The sequence below is a fragment of the Pan paniscus genome, chromosome 13 (assembly GCF_029289425.2).
Source record: "Pan paniscus chromosome 13, NHGRI_mPanPan1-v2.0_pri, whole genome shotgun sequence".
Taxonomy (NCBI): Eukaryota; Metazoa; Chordata; class Mammalia; order Primates; family Hominidae; genus Pan; species Pan paniscus.
In genome coordinates this window covers 72,009,704-72,031,100 of record NC_073262.2, presented here as the reverse complement: position 1 = coordinate 72,031,100, position 21,397 = coordinate 72,009,704, and the positions used below count along the sequence as shown (strand labels likewise).

The following is a 21,397-nucleotide window of genomic DNA, read 5'->3' as shown; positions in this document are numbered from 1 at the left end:
ACACACACACACACACACACACACACACACACACACACACACACACACACACGCTCGCGCCTGCGCGCCCACGGGCGCACTGGAGGGAGCCCAGCCCCTCCCGCACTCGCGCTCCTCCCTCCCGCCAGCCGGCGGCCGCTCTTTGTAAGTCGGAGGTGCGGGGACGCTCATTGACTATGCAGCGCGGCCCCAGCGGGCGTCGGACCGGCTTGACCCCGGCGCGGTCTCGTACCATCGCCTCGGCCGCCCGGAACCGGCATAAATCACCCGCGAAGACTGGAGTGCAGCATCAAGCCCCCTCGCCGCCTCCCTCCTCCCGCTCCGGTCCGGTCGCCCCCTCCCTCCCCAGACCCCAGCTCTCCTGTCCCCAGTCCTGTCTCCTCCGCGCCGCACAGCGCCCAACACTATGCAGGGAGGCAAATAGAGAACCAGTGACTTTGGCCAGAGCACAGACCTCTGGATTTCCCAATCCAGGAATCTGTCCCACTCTTTCCCACAACGCTGCCCGCTCCACCTTTTTTCTTTAAGCCTAAGTTTTCTCTTTTTGTGTCTATTTATCTCTTTTTGTCTTTCCAAAGTAACACCTATCCTTTCCCTCCCCTAGCCCCCACACCTAAAGCTGCGCCTACCACTGCAGCCCACGGAAGCTACGCGATCCGGACTGTTGGGGTCAGCAGAGCCCCAGACGACCTGTGCCCCGGGGAAAGGGGCTGGCAGTAATTGGCAAGTTCTCGCCCCTGGGGAAGGGAGGCAGCGGGAACCTGTCCAGCGACCACGTGCGTTCAGGGCTGGCTCCTCCATGCCTCACGGCCCCTTCGCTGGAGGGAAAGGGCTCCTGACTTCTTGGACCAGGATCCGGAGCCTGGGACTAACTGCCGCGCTGGTTCAGGGGCTGGAGCTGGAGATGATGGGATGGCCTCAGGCCCGCAAACAGCCCCTTCTCACACAGGGTTCCCACCACCGGGAAATAACTTGCATCAACCCTCCTTTTTTTCCCCTCCCTGTGGGCTCTGATGTCACGTACAGGCTGAGGACGTGCGCTGAGGGCGGGTGTAAGGCCACTTGTGCTTTTGGCTTCCGGGCCCCTTGCCAGCCTGTCCAAAGCGGCCCCAAAGAAGGGAGGCTAGGGGTTCCCTGAACCTCTCGTGTTTCTCCCTCTTATAAAAGGGTACCGGAACCATGGAGAAGACGTTCGCTCTTTTTCAATTTTGCTTCAAAATGAGCAGACTTGTAAGAAGCACGATCTGGCCATGACACCTGTAGATGTGGTGCTGAATAATTGCTAAATAAGGATCCAACCTCCCCAACAAAGATCCACCTCCCTCTCTAATTTGTAAAAACACAAAGCACCCCATCTCAGCAGCCTGTATCCTATCAGGGGAAACCAAGATATCCGAAGGAGCCTAGAGAGATCAGGCCAGGAATGAAGGTCACAGATCTCCATCCAGCAGGCTCTTTACTCCTTCCCTTCCCTACCCCCGCCTCTTTCCCTTTCTTTCTCTTTCCTTCATTTTTACTTGTCTGGTTGTGCTTTCCTTTTCCATTTCTTATTTTTTCTTTCTCTTCTCTATTCTTGACTTTCCTCCTCGTCCATTCCTTTCCATTGCTCATTTAGTAAAACTGCGTCCGTGCAGATTTCCCCGTGAGCCGCCTCGCCGGCTTCTGTGCGGGGCAAACCCTGCGGAGAGGCGAGGGCAGCGCGTGTGTACGTGTGAGTGTGCCTGTGAGAGTGTGCGCACAGGAGTGTGCTCTTGTATGCACGCGTAAAGGGGACTGTGTATGTCGGCGTTGAAGTGTGACTGTGGAATGTGCGCGCGTGTGTGACTGGCGTGTATGAGTGAATCTGTGTCAGTTGGTGTGACACTTAGGAGTGCATGCGCCTGTATGAGTGCGTGTGTGAGTGTGCACACGCCTGTGTGAGTGTCCCTGTGTGAGCACGCGTGTGTTCGAGTGCCCACTCCTCCCCGCGCTGCAAAGTGCAGGGGGCGGGCCGGGCGGCAGGGGGCCTGCCCGCTGGATTCCCGCATGCTTGTTCCGGGGCGGTCGGGTCTAAAGGGCTTTATGCACTGTCTGGAGGGTGGGGACTGGCGCGGGTAGAAAACGGGATGCCTCGGGCGTGGGGGCAGGCTTTTGGCCACTAGGAGCTGGCGGAGGTGCAGACCTAAAGGAGCGTTCGCTAGCAGAGGCGCTGCCGGTGCGGTGTGCTACGCGCGCCCACCTCCCGGGGAAGGAACGGCGAGGCCGGGGACCGTCGCGGAGATGGATCGCGGGCCGGCAGCAGTGGCGTGCACGCTGCTCCTGGCTCTCGTCGCCTGCCTAGCGCCGGCCAGTGGCCAAGGTAAGAGCCCAGCCGGAGCCTCTCGTGGAGCGCCCACTTCCCCGGCTGTGGCAGGGTTGGGTCCGCGGGAGGCCGGAGGGGAGAGCGTCCGGGCAGGGTCTAGGGCCGGGCGGCGGCGCGGGAGCTGCTCCCGGTGGGGCGCTCAAGTTGCTTCGCGAAGCCGGAGCGGGAGCGCCCCTCTTCGCTCGCCAGGAACTGAGCGGCAGCAAACTTGAGAAAGCAGCCCCGCCAGTTTCGGTGACAGCGCACCCCACGGAGACCCTGTCTTTGTTCCCACGGGCGTTGGTCCGATGCTCCTGGAAAGCACTTTGCGGGAGAACGAGGTTCTCCGCCGTTTGCAGCCTGCCCTCCCGAGCGGAGTTCTCTGCTGGGCGGCGCGGTCCCGGGCTCTGCTCAGAGCGCAGCTTTCCACCTGCAGCGCCCCTCCCGGGATCCCTTCGCGCGCCCAGGGCTGCGGGCCAGAGCACTCCTCCCACCACCGGCGAAACTTGGTCCCGCGGTGACCCCCAGAGACCGCTCTCACCATACAGATCATTTACGAGCCAAGATAAGGCCGGGAGGTGGGATTGGCCGAGAGAGTGGCTGAGGGACTGGAGTCTTTTCTTGAAGTTTTCCTTTCCAGCTGGGAGCTGGGGGCTTTTGTGTTGATGAATGGGGCCCGTCTGCATGGCCAGAGTTTTGGGGATCGAATGCAGAAAGTTTCTAGTATGAAGTGCTTTAAACTTCTCTCAAGTTGTCCGATAGTTTATGTTTTAACAGAAACAGAGAAGAGGGAAAGAGAGGGAGAAAGAAGCGGAGAGAATAAAACTAGTAAGAAGGGAAGAGGAGAGAGCGTAAGAGAAGCAAATAGGAATAAGGAAAGAAGGAGGGAAGAGAGAACGACTGGGGCGGGAGAAGAGAGAGAGAGAGGACAGAGAGGAGAGAGACAGAGAGAGAGAGAGAGAGACAGAGACCCGGCCGAGGATGAATGGGAAGGGCGAGGAGGAGGCTGGAACCGGCGAGCTCTCCCCCTGGCTTTGCGTTGCTAGGTAGCAGCCGGGAGCTGCGTGTGACCGACCACCAGACAGACAGAGGGGACGCTGCTGCCACCGCAGGGACTAATCTGTCTGTGGGGATGGGAGAGTCCCCCCTTTCCCCTCCTGCTCCTTCCCTCCTGTCGGACAACTTAATTGCCCTACAATGAAAATGAAACCCCTATTGTTGTAGGATTAGCCAAAGCAATAAATTGATTTTCCTGGATCACATATTGGGGTTGATGGGTGGGGAATGTGGAAGCCCCCATTTACGGAGGAGTGAGGGGAGGGCTTGTGGATGGGCCGTGGCATGTATTCAAATGGTTAATCTGCTTTCTTTCCTCAATTCTTAGCGTAAGCTCCTTAGAGGGAATCAAGTAAGTAATTATACAGCAACTCCTAGCAGCACCCATTTCAGACTTCCTGGGAAGAAGTTTGGAAACCCTAACAAACCCCACAGGTCTTGCAAAAGTCTTCAGAAAGGCAGGAGAGGCAAGGAGAGATCATTAATAACCTTCCTTTGAACACCCTTTCTCAGTGTTGGTAACGCAGAAAGAGGGTTTATTATTATTGTGCAGAGTTTGCACAATGCTTAGGGTTATATCTCATGTCCTAAATATAGCTATAGGATTTACTATATGTTCCCGTCAGTGCCTGGCAAAAGGAAATCTTACCTTGATTCATCTATGTCCTTGTACAACCAAAACAGATATTCTTTTTCCTGGGTTGATGATTTAGTCACTAAATAACCAATACCTACTCTTCTTGATAGTTTTTTGCACCCATCCATCTTCCATTCTATGATAATAATATATAATAATAATGTGTATAGTAATAGTAACCCAGCATACACATATATGTGGCAGGCTTTGTTCTAAGCACTTTATGCTTATTGACTCAATTAATCTTCATAATATCCTTTGGAAGTAAGTACTCTTATTATCACTGTTTTACAGATGAGAAAGTGGAGGCACAGAACAATTCAGTAATTTGTCTCAGTTCATACTGCTAGAAAATGGCAAACTCAAGGGATTCTGAATTCAGAGTCTATAATTGCTACAGTATACAGTATCTGGTTTTCTCTCTCTCTCTCTCTCTCTCTCTTTTTTTTTGAGAGAGACAGAGTCTCGCTCTGTCACCCAGGCTGGAGTGCAGTGGTGCAATCTTGGCTCACTGCAACCTCTGCCTCCCAGGTTCAAGCGATCCTCACACCTCAGCCTCCCAAGTAGCTGGGACTACAAGCCCGGGGCACCATGCCCAGCTAATATTTTGTATTTTTAGTAGAGGCAGGGTTTTGCTATGTTGGCCAGGCCGGTCTTGAACTCCTGACCTCAAGTGATCTGCCCGCCTAGGCCTCCCAAAGTGCTAGGATTGCAGGTGTGAGCCACTGCACCTGGCCCAATTTCTCTTTTTTCTTTTGTACAAAAAATGTCATGCTCCCTAACTTACTGTCCATGTGTGAGGTTCCTAAAGAAGCTGAGGGGCAATATGCAACTCATACCACCTGCTCCTTCATAACTGTGGATCTTTTTCCAGAATCTCTCCTCAGGTTTCTAAGACCAAACCCAAGTCTCCCCATTCCCAGTCTTCCTACTTGATCATTTTAAGATGCATTTCCTCTGATTGTCCTCTGCCTGATACGTTGAGATTTCTAGAATCCTGTTGTAACGATCCTGACTTACTATATGAAGTAAAATCCAATGAGATTGTAAGAGCCTTTATTTAAGCACTACCTTTTAGGTAGGCTACCATTGCAAACTTCGCATCACTAAAATTGGAGGGGGCAAAAAAAGAGCTCTGAGTATTCTATGTTTAGTCTTTGAAAAAAATTATACCACATCTGTTGTTAAAAATTATTTGCATTTTCTTTATCTTTTGTGTAATGCTTTTCAAGAAAAAACATTTTGCAGAGCCTGAACTTGAGTCAAGCTGTTGGGTTCCAACATTGGCTTTACCACTTTCTAGCTGTGTGACCTTGGGAAAGTCAACCAACTTTGCATAGCTCAGATGGCTTATCTGCAAAATTGACAAGATAATAAGAGAATTTACCCAATGACATCTTGTGAGCATAAAGAGATAAAATATGCCAAGTGCTTAGCATGGTGTAAAGCATATAGACAGTGAAAATAAACTAGAAAATAATCTAAAAATATAATATTTTTATTATATTTATCAACCCTTAAAGTAACATATTGTTTTGCTTCCTATTCATATTTCCAATTTTCAAATATACAAAGGAAAGTCTTCTTTAAGCATTTTTCACTAACAGTTCTCTGAAGACTTCTCAGACCCTAGCATGTGATTGCAAGGTTTTTTCTTTCTTTTTTTTTTTTTTGAGAAAATCGTATTGGCCTTAAACAAAGTTGTATTCTGTTTACTAATTAAAAAACTTATTTTTCAAAAATAGAAATGGGGTCTCACTGTGTTGCCCAGGCTGGTCTTGAACGCTTGGCCTCAAATGATCCTCCTACCTCTGCTTCCCAAAGTGCTGACATTATAGGCAGGAGCCACCTTACCTGGTCCAACATTATATCCTTTAATCCAATAAAAATGTGGTAATGTTTTTAAGAGTTAGTATCAGCTTTTATGACAATTACATCTTCACATGAAGTTTATATGTTTAAAAGGATTGTGGGGGCAATAGCAAACTTGTATCGTTTTTATTCCATCACAACTCTGGAACCTCACTGCTGCTTTAATTTCACAGTTGTTGGCTTCTCTTTCTCTACTTGAAAAAGTTTCTCTTTACCAGTCTTCATAAGACTTCTGCCTGAACTCCCTTCAGTCATGCACCTGTCTCATTTTAATAGAAACTCAGACTTTTTACAGCTAGAGGGAACCTTAGATATCAACTGGTCGGCTTGCATTTTTTTTTTTCTTACAGATAAGCAATTAGCCCAGGAGGGAGAAGAAAGGGGCTGAGAGGATGAAAGGGAAGGCGGTTAATAGGTTTCTTGCCTAAGGACATCTAGCCTGTGATAGAGCTAAGATATAAATTTGCAGTGGACCATTTTTTAGATTCATGCCTTCTGAATGTCCCCAGCCTGTTTGGTTGGTTGAGATTTCTAGATTCCTTTTGGAATCCTGACTTGCCAGATAAGGCACAGTCTGATAAGCAGATGAATCTTAAAAACAATTGGATGGGTTACCTGTCCCTGGCCAAAGAGGAATCCTGTGATAGGTTATTACAACCATGTACCATGCGCTTTCAGCCTGGTCCAGAACTGATGCCATGTCAGTGCCCCTACTCCCAAAGACCATACCTCCAGATCCATTTTTCAAATTCTTGAGCCATCAAAGCACATTCCTGAAGATCTTTGGGTTTTGTAGTGCAGGCTGCTGTAAGACTAGGTTTTCAGTCTTACTAAAGGTAATTATTAGGTCATAATCATTGTTCATGTTCTCTAGTCAGGCACTGTAAGAACACTGACAGGTTTTTAAAATATTTACATTAAAATTTTAAATTATCATTTAAAAATAATGATACCAGGAACCTAGATGTATTTCCTGTGTAATCAGAAGCAAGTGCATTGTCATATTGGCTTTGGAGTTTCTGTTAAGTCCTAGTAGCTAGAACAAGGTAAGTAGAAAGTAGAAGGTGCTGAGCTGGGCGTGGGGGCTCATGCCTGTAATCCCAGCACTTCGGGATGCTGAGGCGGGAGGATCATGAGGTCAGGAGATCGAGACCAGCCTGGCCAACATGGTGAAACCCTGTTTCTATTTAAAACACAAAAATTAGCTGGGCGTGGTGACGCACGCCTGTAATCCCAGCTACTCGGGAGGCTGAGGCAGGAGAACTGCTTGAACACAGGAGGCAGGGATTGCAGTGAGCTGAGATTGTGCCACTGCACTCCAGCCTGGGTGACAGAGCAAGAATCTGTCTCCAAAAAAAAAAATAAATAAATAAATAAATAAAATAAAATAAAATAAAAATGAATAAAAAAGAAAAGAAAAGAAAGTAGAAGGTGCTTATGAAAGAGTGTTGAATGGATAGGAAAGGGGTTCTCAAGGTTGACTGCACGAATCTAGAGCAACTAAAAAAATACTAATTGTGAAGCCCTATTCTAGCATGGAAAAAATAAGCTTGATGGAACCTTTGGTATAAATCAAATGGTTCTATCGTATCCTATTAACTTTATAGTCTTGAGTAATTAAAAAAATTTTACCACTATTGTGTATTCTGTGAATGTTTATTTTATTTTTCCCATGAATATTTATTAAATATCAGCAGTGTGCTGATGAGTCAATAGTATCAATACTACAGAAAGATTAAGGAAGATGAGAACTGAAAACAGGTGTCTACATATCTCACAATTAAAATGGACTGCAGTTTTGCATTTAAGATTCTGAAATAGTCATTGACTCGTTCCTAATAACCCTGCCCAGGATCTCACCAGCATTAGAAAGATTGGAGATGTTTCAGCATCCAAGTTCTGGGATGCTTCTTGATAATGATCAGATAGTAGTTGTTTTGAAATGTCAAGAGCGTTTCTGTGGTTCTTCACATGTTCCTAATGCAAATGTTTCCGAAGTAATTTCTTGACAGTTACAGTGCTTTGAGATGAAGTGGGAAGGGCTTGTGATTTTGAAGTTGGAGGATCTTGGTTTGATTCCTACCTCTGCCATTTATTATCTGGGAAATCCAGTACCACACATGCTGGGTGCTCTGGGGCAGTTTTCTTATCTGTAAAATGGGCATATATCTACCTCACGGGGTGGTTATGCAGAGGCAATGAATGTGAAATGTTTAATAAACTGTGAAGTCTCATATAGATTTCCATTCATCATTATTACCCTCTACGAGAATTTTACTTTTTCCAAACTTGAGAGGAGGAAGATATTGCAGTATTTTGGTATCTTCTTTACCATGGGTCTGTGAATGATGCACCTGTGCATGTTGTTACATCCTTATAGTGGCTACCACAACTTCACATGTTATTCAGTACTGTTATGTTGGTGAATGTCACAAAACTAAGTTAAACTGCCTGAGGCAAAAAAGGAAGGTTATTGAAATACATAGTTGAGGCTGGGTGTGGTGGCTCATGCCTATAAATCTCAGCACTTTGGGAGTCTGAGGTGAGCGGATTGCTTGAGCCTAGGAGTTTGAGACCAGCCTGGGCAACATAGGGAGACTCCATCTCTGCAAAAAATACAAAAAATTAGCCAGGCATGGTGGTGTGCCTTTGTGGTCCCAGCTACTTGGGAGGCTGAGGTGAGATGATCGCTTGAGCCCAGGAGGTTGAGGCTGCAGTGAGCTGTGATCGTGTCACTGCACTCCAGCCTCAGCGATAGAGTGAGACCCTATCTCAAAGAAAATAAATACATAGTTGAAAAGATACAGATAATTAGGTTGATCCATTTGAGACTGATTTTTTTCCTATGCAGAAATAGTCAAATATTGGCAATTTCATTTGGTTCAACCTAATCTAAAATGGAGGTTCAAACTACGTCAGGCCAATCTTGTCTTTTTTCCATCTCCTGGCTCTGAGATGACTCCATTCTTAAACATGTTCCCCTTTGATGTAAAGCGGCTGTCGGTGGCTCTGGAGCCACCTCCTATCAGATCACGTCCACTGGGAAAGAAAAAGAGTTTTTATCTTAACTATTCCCAGCAAAAGTTTCAGTTGCATCTCAGGGGCTCTGCTTAGGTCATAAACTCATTGGAGAACCAACCACTGAATCCCGGGTCATGATGTGTTCCCATGGCTTAGGCTTGGGCTGTATACTCAGTCTTTGAGATCATGTATGAAGGGGTGGAGTCCAGAGAGAAACGGGGGTAATTATTGGGAGAATGGTGAACGAGGCTGGGATGCAAAAATAACAGGTGTTCAGTATACCTTATCAGATAAAATTGACTGACGATGTTACTTTCATTTTATATGTGAAGACACACTTGAAAAAGCTACAGAAGTTTCTCAAGAGCTGGCAGCCCTGGGGTAACTTACAGAATTGAAAGGGAAAAAGTATTGGAAACATTAAGAAAAAAGATACGGTGATCTGTGCCCATGTGACCATGTTGCAACTTTAAGTTTAGAAGGAGAACAGGAGAAAGAAGGACTTTTAGAAGGTTTATTTGGATCCTAAAGTTTTCTTATTTGGAGCAGAGCTTTGTGATAGACAGGAAAGTTCTGGAAAATGAGCTGAGCAATCAGACTACAGGATCCCTTGAGTCCAGTGCAGTATTTCATTTTTCTGTGAATCTTAGGCTCCTACTCCTTTTCCAATTTACTTCACTCCAATGTTTATGTTCCTAAGAGTTTGTCTGTTTTCCAAGCACTAGTCCTTTGCTATAAGGATGGGGTAGAGAGAAAGAAGCTTAAAGAGTTTGCAGACAGGTTAAGATGCTTCTGTGGAGACAGAACACATCTTGGTGCACATCTGAGTGTCCTTAGCACTTCATCTATGGACTTCTTTCATAAATGGTAGAACATGTATCCATCACACCTTATTGGATTAATTCAGAAATGCCAAATATATGTACTCTTTGCTGATGGTTACTTTGTTGGTCTCTAATTTAAGTCTTATCTCTAATCACATTAGCTGAGAAAATGGAGACATTATCATTCTAAAAGTAAGATGGTTAACTTTTATATTAGGGCACTTCTGATTTAGGATAGCACTGAAATTCAGTGCAAAGAAATGTAAGTCTTTCCTAGATAATGACAGATTAGACAATTTGAAGTTTCACTTTTGGTCATTAGCCCTCAGGTCATGCCTGACCTCAAGGTTACTGGAAACAGTGAGAAATGAATGAAAGGAGGAAATGTAATTACCATTCTGTGCATTGAATAGTTGAGCCACTGTTACCATGGATACAACAGCGCATTTATTGTCCAGATCTTGAGATCCAAGTTTGTAAGCAATATCCAAGGTCTCCTTTAAATTTATGTACTATCAGCCAATAACACATGAAGATTCCTAGTAACTTTGAAAATAAGTCTTTCCTCACTGATCTACTGATTCACATTAAGTAAGAGCATATGTACTTTTGAAGGTGTTGAGGAAACCTGAAAAAGACGAAAAGGAAAGTAGCTACACTTCTGTTATGCTGGACATTCTTGGATTCCTCTATAAAAATATTCTGTCTTATACTGTCAGTGATTTGCTTGTCACTTTGGGCCCAGTTCTTTGGTTTTTATGTCATTAACAAGGAGAAAATTTCCTGAGTAAAGGTTGAAAAAATCAAAATCGCTTATTTTTATTTTTTGAGACAAGGTCTTACTTTATCACCCAGGCCAGAGAGGGTCTCACTTTATCACTCAGGCTGGAGTGCATGGCTCCCTGCAGCCTCAACTTCCCAGGCTGAAGAGATCCTCTCCGCTTAACCCCCCAAGAAGCTGGGACTACAGACACATACCACCACTCACAGTTAATTTTTATATTTTTTGTAGAGATGAGGTTTCTCCATGTTGTTCAGGCTGGCCTCAAACCCCTGAGCTCAAGTGATCCTCCCGCCTCAGCTTCCCAAAGTGCTGGGATTATAGGCGCTAGCCACCATGCCTGGCTGAAATCATTTATTTTGTCAGGAAATTCTTAAAGTTGAATTTAAGAATGAAAGTATTTTATCAGAAATATGGCAATCCTACCCACATTTTAATCTCACTAGAAGGGGGGTGATACATGCTAGCATGTACTTCCACACTGGTTTAATTTTGATGTGGGGAAGGGCGTGGAGGATACTTTTTGTTGCAAGAAACAGAAAACCCAACTCAAAATGGCCTACACAATAAAGGGTATTTCTTGGCTTATGTGAGTAAAAAATACTGAGGCAGAGAGGGGTTCAGGCGAGGTGCAGTCAGGGCTCCAGTTCTCTTTCTTTGTGTTTTCCTTGACCCTACTCCCCTCTAAGTTTCACCTTTGTGTGCGGTCTGGCTTCCCATATGATTCTGATATGGCTGCCAGGGCAAATGGGGCTACGTGTTTCCTTGATCCTATCTAGGGGGAATCCAACTTTGAGAAGGTTTTAGTTATGTTCTCAAAAGTATTATTTCATCACAATAACTTACAGATTGTTAGAATTTCTAAGGACCCCAGATAAAGTCAGCTAGCTCCCCAAACTTGGCATATCATCAAAATCACCTGAGGAACTTAAAAAAGTATAGAGATTCTTAAATCAAAACTCACCCTTACTAAAGCAGGGGTATGAAAATCTGTGTTTTTAAAAAATTTTATTTTATTTTACTTTCAGTTCTGGGATACATATGCAGAATGTGCAGGTTTGTTACATAGGTATACATGTGCCATGGTGGTTTGCTGTACCTATCAACCTTTCATCTAGGTTTTAAGGCTCACATGCATTAGGTATTTGTCCTAATGCTCTGCCTTCCCTTGGCCCCCACCCCTTGACAGGCCCTGGTGTGTGATGTTCCCCTCTCTGTGTGTGATGTTCCCCTCCCTGTGACCATGTGTTCTCATTGTTCATCTTCCACTTATGAGTGAGAACATGCAGTGTTTGGTTTTCTGTTTGTATGTTAGTTTGCTGAGAATGATGGCTTCCAGCGTCATTCATGTCCCTGCAAACGACATGAACTCATTCCTTTTTATGGCTGCATATTATTCCATGGTGTATATGTGCCACAACCAACCCAAATGCCCATTAATGATAGACTAGATAAAGAAAATGTGGAAAATCTGTATTTTTAAAAGTTTCAAGGTGATTCTGAGGGCTGGACCAATTTTGGGAACGTCTGATCTAGGTACCCTCTCATTTTTCAGTTTTGTAAACAGACTTAGAGATGAACTGACTTGCCACTGCAAATTTCTTCAGTGGCATTTAAATATACTGTTAAATCTCTTTCTTTTGGATGGGAATGTTACAAGCTAGCTACAACAAGAAGGACAGGACTCTTTTAAGTCTGAGGGTGACATGAAGTACTACCCTCATTCCTGGCCACCTCCTTTTTTGGCCAGCGTGGCAGGTCCTGAACCTCTCCCTAAATATGCCACTGTATGTGTCTTAATTGTATGTTTTGCTCTTACCTTGGTCACCTTTGAAGTTCCCCCCAGACCCTCCTAAGAACGTTGGATTCATTGAGGTAAATAACTGTTGCAGGTCTTCTAATCTTTTCTCACCTATGTCAGGAATTCATCTCAGAACACCCCTGACACAACCCACTGGCTTCTAGAGAAGCTGTCTGTTCCATGCTTGGAATGGGAGTATTGAAAAACTTCATAGCTCATTTCCTTTGTATCCCAGCCTCAACTCTTTGTTGACCTCATTGGGACTTACAGTTTGTTGATCCTATCGCCTCTTCACCGTCTCTCAAATCCCTCACCTATTTACTGCCTCAGCTTATATTTTATGGCCATAATTAATTTCACTTCCCTGCATACATATGCCCTCAGCAGCTTGGCCCCTTTATCTGGCTCTGTTGTGCTTGGCAAGGCCCTGATCCTGGTTAAATCCAGTTCTCCACATCTGCAACTCTGTAGCTAAACATGGCAGGAGAAAAACACAACTATACTGACTAGCCTCGCTTGAGGTTTCTACATTCATGAAGCCAATCTCAAGCTTAGGATTTGCTTCCTAGCCTGTCTATTGCCTCTCTTGCTTCCTTATATCTTCTCCTCTTTCCTCAAACCTCTGACATCACCTTCTCACATGTAGAGTGAGCTTTTTAAAACTGTGAAAATGGAAGCAACCAGAAGAGAATTCCATAAACTTCTATAACTCAACCATCATCATTTGAACTTCTGCTTATATCTTCTGTCTTTCCTCCTATTACTCTGGAAGAATTTTCCAAGCTCTTAAGTCCAACCATTTCATTCATGTTCTAGATCTCATTCCCTCTCACCTCTCTGCAATTGTCCCCTCTTTCTTTTATGAAATCCTCTGTTCCACATTACCTTCTAACTATCACTCTATTTTTTCGGTTCCACTTTACAGTAAAATTCTTGTACAGATGTGCCTATATCCACTGTAATTACCTTTCAATTTTTCCTCAAATCCATGCCATTTTGCTTTAGCCCTCATCCTTGATAGATTTTTTTTGGTCAAAGTCACTCATGACTTCCATGTTGTTAAATCCAATGATCTATTTTCAGCTCTGGTCCTTATTTAACTGGTTAGCAGCATCACACACAGTGTATCCTGACTTCCTCCTTGAAACACTTAGTTAGATTTTCAAGAAACTGCATTCTCCTGGTTTCTTTTCTTCCTTGCTGGCCTTCCCTTGGTATCTCATGCTTGTTCCTGTCTATATCCCTGACCTGTTTTCATCTCTAGCTACACTGCCTCCTTGGTGGCCTCATCCTGTCTCATGGCCCTCTTTGAAGCAGGGAGTGGTTTCCCAATTCAGGGAGGCGGCATGGACTGTGGTGGAAAGAACATCACATGTCAAGTCAGGACATTCATGGATCTTGTTCCTGAAGAAAGAAGGAAAAATAGGTACAACCATAGAGGGCCCCAGGCTGCTGAAAAGGACCCAGGGCCACTTGTCCTCTGGGGATAGTCTCTGTCATCTCAGTCCCCTTTTTTTTTTTTTGCGATGGAGTCTCGCTCTGTCACCCATGCTGGAGTGCAGAGGCGTGATCTTGGCTCACTGCAACCTCTGCCTCCCAGGTTCAAGCGATTCTCCTGCCTCAGCCTCCCAAGTAAGCTGGGATTACAGGCGCACACCACCATGCCTGGCTAATTTTTGTATTTTTGTAGAGATGGGGTTTTGCCATGCTGGTCAGGCTGGTCTCAAACTCCTGACCTCAAGTCATCCTCGTCCCTCGGCCTCTCAAATTACAGGCATGAACCACTGTGCCTGGCCTCAGTCCCCATACTTTTGAGGACTCCATATTTACTTCTTTACCATGTACATGCTGACAACTTTCAAATTTATGAATCTAATCCAGACCACTACCCTATAGTCTAGACCCACATATCCAACTGCTCATTTGACATGTCCACCTGGCTGGCCAATAGTCATCTCAGACTTCACATGTCTAAAATTGAACTCCTGATCTCCACTAATGTCCAAACTTGCTTTCCGTGTGGAATTTCTCATCTCAGCAAATGGCTTCCTCATCCTTGCTCAGGCCTCAAACTGTATCCTACTTTGACTTTTCTTTTGCTTCTCTACCCCATATAGAATTCCTTAGAAAATCCCATTGTTTTGATCTTCAAAATACATCTAGAATCCAACTACTTTTCACCATCTTCACTTCTGCCACCCTGATTCAACCAACTGCCCTCTCTTGCCTCAACGATTGCAATGGCTTCCATAGTGATTTCCTTGCTGTAGCAACTTTTTTAGAACATCAGTCAGATCACAGCACCCCTCTGCTCAGAAGCTCCCATGGTTTCTGTCATACTGAAGTTGGGTTGCCCAAAAACAGACACTGAGATGGAGCTTGGAGTATATAATATTTATTAAGATCAATACCTGTGAAGGGAAAGGGAGGAAGCAGGATGGGCAGAAGAAGAAGTTGAACTCTGGCAGCCGTTGGTCAACCCAGAGGAAGCTCTGGAGCACGAGTTGCCTGTTAGAGTGTCCTATGTCAGGCTGAAATGGCCTTGCTTAATCACTGGATGTGGCCTGTCCTGGAAGGACACGACCTTGGGCAGGTGGCTTTCTATAGCTGAGGCAGACCCCAAAGGAGCTGATTGCAGGAAGAAAGTCCTTCCTCGTAGCTGGTCCTTCCTATAAGGGGAAGCTGCATGGCACATCTCTGGGTGCTTCCCATCTCATGAAGAGTCAAAGTCCAAGTCCTTACTATGATCTACAAGACCCTAACCATTTGGCCTTCACGTCACCTCCCTGACCTCATTTCCTTCTCCTCTCCCCATGCACAGTGCACCAGGCGCAGTGATATCCTTGTTTTCCCTGACATGGTGAGCACTTTTGGGCCTTTGCACTTGCTCCCCTTTTTCCTGAATGCTCTTGCCTCAGATGGTGCATGACTTACTTCCTTTCCTCCTACAGGTCTTTGCTCATAGGTCACCCTCTCAGTTTGGCCTTCTCTGATTCTTTCCCGATCTCTTCTTTCCTGATTTACTGTCTCCATTGCACTTACCACCATCTGACATAAGGTATGTAACTTAGTTGTTTGTTTATTTCCTTACTTATTATCTTCCCTTCCCTAAGATGTAAATGGCACAAGGGCAGGGATTTTCATCTCTTTTATCCATTGCTTTCCCTAGTGTCCAGAAAAGGGCTAAATAAATGAATATACATTGAATAAATGAATGGACAGATGCCACCATGGGTGCTAAGAAGGGGCATCCTCAGCTCATCACCATTCCCTGGTACTACCAGGCCTTAATTCCTCGAGGCCCCTGGAGGCCCAGTCAGGGTCCTGATGGAGAAAAAGGAAAATTGCTGTCTCTATCAAAGCAAGTGGCTTAGCAACGCTGTTTCTCTCGATCTGACTCCCCCCTTTTCTCCACCCCAGTGCCTCCCACTCCCGCCCTGCTGGTGATTCCCAATGCATTTGAGTAGTTGAATCTGCATCCTTCTTTTTAACTTCCATCCCAGATACTTGGTTACCCTGTGAGAATTCCCCTGTACATACAGAATGGGTCATTCTGCTATTTTTAGGACAGATTTGATACAGTAGCTTTTACAAAAAGATAAGCCAAAGTTTTTAGACTTCATGTTAGTGGACTGTCATTCTGTATTTAAACAGAACACAAAAGAAAGCTGTCTGAGACCATGACACAGTGAAAACAGCCTTGATCAAACAAAAGGCCCTCTTTGAAGAGGGGAGTGGTTTCTCCACTCAGGGAGGCAGCATGGATTGTGGTGGAAAGAACATCACATGTCAAGTCAGGACATTCATGGGTCTTGTTCCTGAGGAATGAAGGAAAAATGGGCACAGACGAAGAGGGCCCCCGACTGCTGAAAAGGACCCATGGCCACTTGTCTCCTGGGCATAGTCTCCCCCATCTCAGTCCCCATTCTTTTGAGGACTCCATACGTAACAAATAGGTTGGAGGCAGGAGAATGATGGAGTTCCACACAAAGATGAGTAGAGAAGTTGGGAAATAAGCCACAATAAAAGTGAATAAATTATTTGAGTGCTTTCTATACCAGGCATTGGCCTAAGTGTTTTGTAGGTATTAGTTTACCTACTTATGTAGTAACAGCAAAAATTTTATGGATAAAGGACCAAGACAATGACAGGTGAGGTAATTTGCCCAAAGCAATTCAGTTACTAAGTGGCAGAACCAACATTTGAACCCAGAACCCTTATTTGTATATGTTATCACCATGGATAATTTGGAGCAAGTGGAAGATAGTCCTCTGTACGTAACCAAATGAAGCCTCATTTAATTTCTCATATTATGATCAGATAACCTCATTTCAGAGGCTGGTACCATTGCGACCCAACTTTTGGACATTTTTTTGCTACTCTTGGCAGTTCATTCATTCATTCATTCAATATATGTTGCAGCCTTATCATGCTCTAGGCATGATGTAACTAGGTACTGCAGAGTATATAGACAGAGACCCTCAACATAGGCCACATCCAAAACAACTTACTGTCGAACAGAGTATATTTCCACTTCCTTCTAGAAGACTAGAAGACTGTACTTTTTAGGTACGGATTGATTTCTCTCTGCTGGGTTTCTCCTATATTACTATTTCATTATCTAGGAACACCTTTTTTTTTTTTTCCTCTATAATTATGTGTCTTTTAATTCAAAGGACCCTTACCTAATCAGAGAGTTCAATTTTAACCTTCCGTTAGGGACAGCAGTCATCTATAAATTTTCAGAGGTTGTTGTTGTTTACTATTAATGAAAAAATTATTAAGTTCTCTTATTTAAAGTCACTGAAGAAAAAAATGAACAACCAAGTGAGAGCTGAGTTTCTTTACTTCCCGGAGAACACTGCTGTTGTAGAGATGGAGAAGACATTTCCTATGTGCTGGATGTGCTTAAAAGTCTCTTGGTCCCAAAATATCTCTCACTACGGCCAAAGATCTCTGCTCTGTCATTGCTAAAGTCAGTTCTTCAGAGTAAGACATTCTTTCCTCCTGAAACTCCTATTACAATGTGGAAATGTTCACTCCTGTAGGGTAAAGTAGTTAGTTGAGATAGTAATGCACAGTAAATGTTTGTCAGAGCAAGGTTCAGAGAGAAGGAGACACAAATCTGCTATGTTTTAATGGGGATGAAAGAGGGAAAGAAGGTACTAGAGGTGTGATATAGTCTTGAAAATAAGCCAACTTCCTTTTCTGGGGAATAAAGGGTTATTATGCTTGTGCTTTTTCTTAGAATGGCTTTATGGGGAATTTCAGCTGTGATCTATTAGGAAGGCCTCAAAGATAGAACTTAAAAGCTTCTAGTATGGCTGTCCTTCCTCTAGTTAGCAATTGAAACTGAGTTGTTACAACAAAAGGAAAAGTTGTCCTTAAAAGCAACACATTTGCAAGACTCCATCAACTATTCCTTGGGGATTCATCAGTGCCTGGTAAGTTTGAGAAGAGACTCTTGGATTTTAATTTACATGGCAGTTATAATTTGTCTAGACCATAATGATTACTATTAATAGGGAATCCTGTTTTTCTATTTTAAAAAAAATTTAGAGATGGGGGTCTCACTATGTTGCCCAGGCTGGATTCAAACTCCTGGGCTCAAGTAACCCTCCTGCCTCAGCCTCCTGAGTAGCTGGGACTAAGGTGTGTGCCACTGTGCCTAGCTCTGTTTTTCTTTAAAGTTACTGTATAATAAAAAAAGAATTTGCAAATGCATAAAATTGAATATACACATGTCCCAAGTCAATTGTCAAATGATTGGTTTTTATGTACCAAAATTCTGCATTTTTTTTTCAAGGTCACTTCTGATATAAGAATTTACTTCTTCCCTAATATTTGGTTCAGTGAAGTGTTGAAAGAATTTGCTAAGTAATCATTGAAAGCTAAGATTCTAGTGAAAAACAAAATGCATGGTTTAAAAATTGAACGTACTAACTGAAAGACAGTGGAAGTTAGATGCTTCTTGCTGTAAATAATTAAACCCAACAGTGCAGACGAGAGAACATGGCACCAAGAGGGACTTGGGCTAAGAAGGATCATATTGTATTGAACACTTTCGTTTCCCTGTAAGGGAAATCAAAAGGGTCTTTAATAGTTGTTGCTGATTGTGAATATGTGCAACAAAATCCCACTGTAATCCAGATTTATTTTTCAAGCATTTTGCTGTGATTGAAGGAAGGAGAAAGGGATAGGAAGAGGATGGAGTTTTATTAAAGCTGTAGTTACTTCTTCCCTTTAGGAGGTCTAAGTGTGACTTGTCACAGTGACCTGGGACTTTGATTCCCTCCAGGGCCTTCCTGTTCTATGGGCACATTGGTGGATCAAAGACAATTGACTTTTGTTTTGTTTTGTTTTGTTTTTGGAGAGAAGCAGTGGTTCTGCTAACTCAGAACAAGAACGACAAGAGTCATGTAGGATGTTTTTCTGAGTTTCTCTAACAGTGCTCGTTTTTTTTTTTTTTTGACCGCCCCCTCTTTTCCTTTTGAGGTGGGGCCAAGTGGTCAAACCTCCATTTTTCTATCTGTAAAAAAGAGAATCAGCCTTTATGAAGTGCTTTAATTTTAAAAATTAACATAGGCTAAAATTGCTGTGTGTGTGTACAGTTCTGTAAATTTTAGTGCATGTATATATTTGTGTAGCCACAACCTCATTCAGGATTAGAACAGTTCAATCACCCCCACTAATTCCCTTGTGCTACTGCTTTGTAGTCACACCCTCCCAATAAAGTGTGTTTTAAGTTCCTTTTTTGGAAACTGACTTTCCCAGATGAATGTCTCTGTTGCCTTTTATTTGTTCATTTTTATTTACGCAGTGTTCCTTGCTCATTTTTGAAGTAATTCAAAATGACACACATGGTAAGGTTGCAAGACTGCCTTTCCTTTATTATAACGGAGAAAAAACTCTGGAAAGATGGCAGCTCTTTCAGTATAGTCATATAAGAACAAAATTTCCCCAAACTTGGCTTGTGGCTAGATTGGAATCCGTAAAGAAAACACACTCAAGAAATCTCTCTTGAAGAGGAGGACAGAGGTTTATTTTTTATTTAACGATTTACCCCTTGACACCTGGGAAATGATTAGTTGATGTTTTCAAAGAAGATTAAGTCAGTGTGGTTAATTAACTGTGGTAATCAGGTGACTTAAATCAATTAACTCCTTGTTAACAATTTCCATCAATTTTGTAAATAAATGACTAAATCAGTAAATTGTACTCTTAAGATTAAAGGCTATTTTCTGATTTATTTTTTTGATGACAAATTAGAGTGTTTCCTTCTCATCTCATTCACTCCCTGCCACTCTTGCTCTTAATCATAAGCCAGTTTTAGTTTGAGAGGAGCACACCAGGGAAACTTTTAATATATGGTTTTAAGGAAAAGTCAGGCTTAAGGACACCTTTGCTCCTTCATCTCAGCACATTTGGAAAGAATGATTTAGTGAGAGCAGTGGTTGGGGGTGGGTGTAGAAAGTAATCCTGAAACACACTCTAGGATAAGCTTTTATTATTAAGTCACTTAATGTCTTGTTTTATTTATTTTTTCTAAGTTAAAACTCGATGAGGGATATAATAAAATGAAACAGGGTTTGGCTCTTAGCTAAAAATAAACTTTAATGGATATCTTACATGCTCTATTTAGAGGGAATTTCACAAAATATTGGGATATATTGATTGCATTCATTTGTAAAGCTTGATTGCATTAAAAATACCATACAAATATACAACTAAAATGCTGTTACTTTTTAGAATCTTTGTAATAGAAAATTCTCTTCCCTGCTTACATAACTTTATTATGTCTTTGTCTCCAATGAAATATGAGCTGGACAAACTAACACAAGAACAGAAAACCAAACATCACAGGTTCTCACTCATAAGTGGGAGTTGAACAATGAGAACACATGGACACAGGGAGGGGAACATCACACACTGGGGCCTGTTGGGGGTTGGGGGGCTAGGGGAGGGATAGCATTAGGAGAAATACCTAGTGTAGATGACGGGTTGATGGGTGCAGCAAACCACCATGGCCTGTGCATGCTTATGTAACAAACCTGCACGTTCTGCACATGTACCCCAGAACTTAAAGTATAATAATAATAAAAAAAGAAAGAAATATGAGCTGGAAAATTGTAAAACCGTATCCTATGCCCCTGAATATGCCATTGCATTCTCTGAGGATTTTCATTGTAGGACAGATGATATAGGTTTATTTATGGTTTCTTCAAGAAGGGATATTTGGCATCTTGAATAACTTTTGAGGAGTTAGTAAATATTTATGTATTTGAAAAAATTCTATGCTATGCTCACATTTTATAAAGAGAAAATTTCTATGGCTTCCTTTAAGGTATTAAGGATAGATTAAATTGTGAAACTGAGCTGAAGCCACTGTTGTAAATTTAAATCACTGGCTGCCAAGCAAAATTCTGGGCTCTTCCTATTATTATAGAAGCTTTCTGGCCATACCCCAACTACCCCTTCCCAATTTCCCTGGACATAGTTAACCTGTGGCCAAACCCTTTCTGGTACTGGGACATGGTCTGGAATCACAGCTCAGAGATTTAGCTCGACTGCTTTCCAGATGTGCACCTCTGAAGCTCTCTGAGCTTCAGTTTCCTGGACTACACAATGGGTGTTAGTAATTTCTACCTTACAGGTACCTGGGAATATTTAAAGGATATTGTGAACATGCAAGGTCCTGGCACTTGGTGAGCATTCAGTAAACATTTGGCCCCACAGGGAACCTGATATTAAATCATTCATGGTTGACCAGCTCTTGGTTAGGTCATGCAGCAAAGCAGCCACCATGCTGTGGTTTTTTGAAATAAAGAAACCACTTGTCAAATTCTCTATCCATAGAAATTGCTGGGGAAAAATACAGCTTTTTAAAGCAGATGAAACTACTAGACAAAAAAATGTTAGAAGACAGGCCTTGTCACCTGCCTTTCTTCCCCCAAGAATGTTTGGTTCTTCACCTCCCAGGTCTTGAAGGCACAGATCCAAATGTAAAGTTGCCAAGAAGTTCAAACGTTGGTGGACCTGGTGTTTCCATTTTAGGTGTCCTGTGCATGCTTTCTGTAACTTGGTT

General features: G+C 43.4%; 1 protein-coding gene across 1 annotated transcript in view; it reads left to right on the top strand.

Annotated features, from left to right (window-relative positions):
- The first annotated feature begins 2,104 nt into the window (after positions 1-2,104).
- The window catches only part of LRP2 (LDL receptor related protein 2), a 237,804-nt gene continuing 218,511 nt past the window's right edge, over positions 2,105-21,397 (top strand). The window contains exon 1 of the mRNA XM_003824300.6: positions 2,105-2,338. Coding sequence (XP_003824348.3) covers positions 2,260-2,338 — 79 coding nt within the window. The 5' untranslated portion in view covers positions 2,105-2,259. The remainder of the gene's footprint in view (positions 2,339-21,397) is intronic.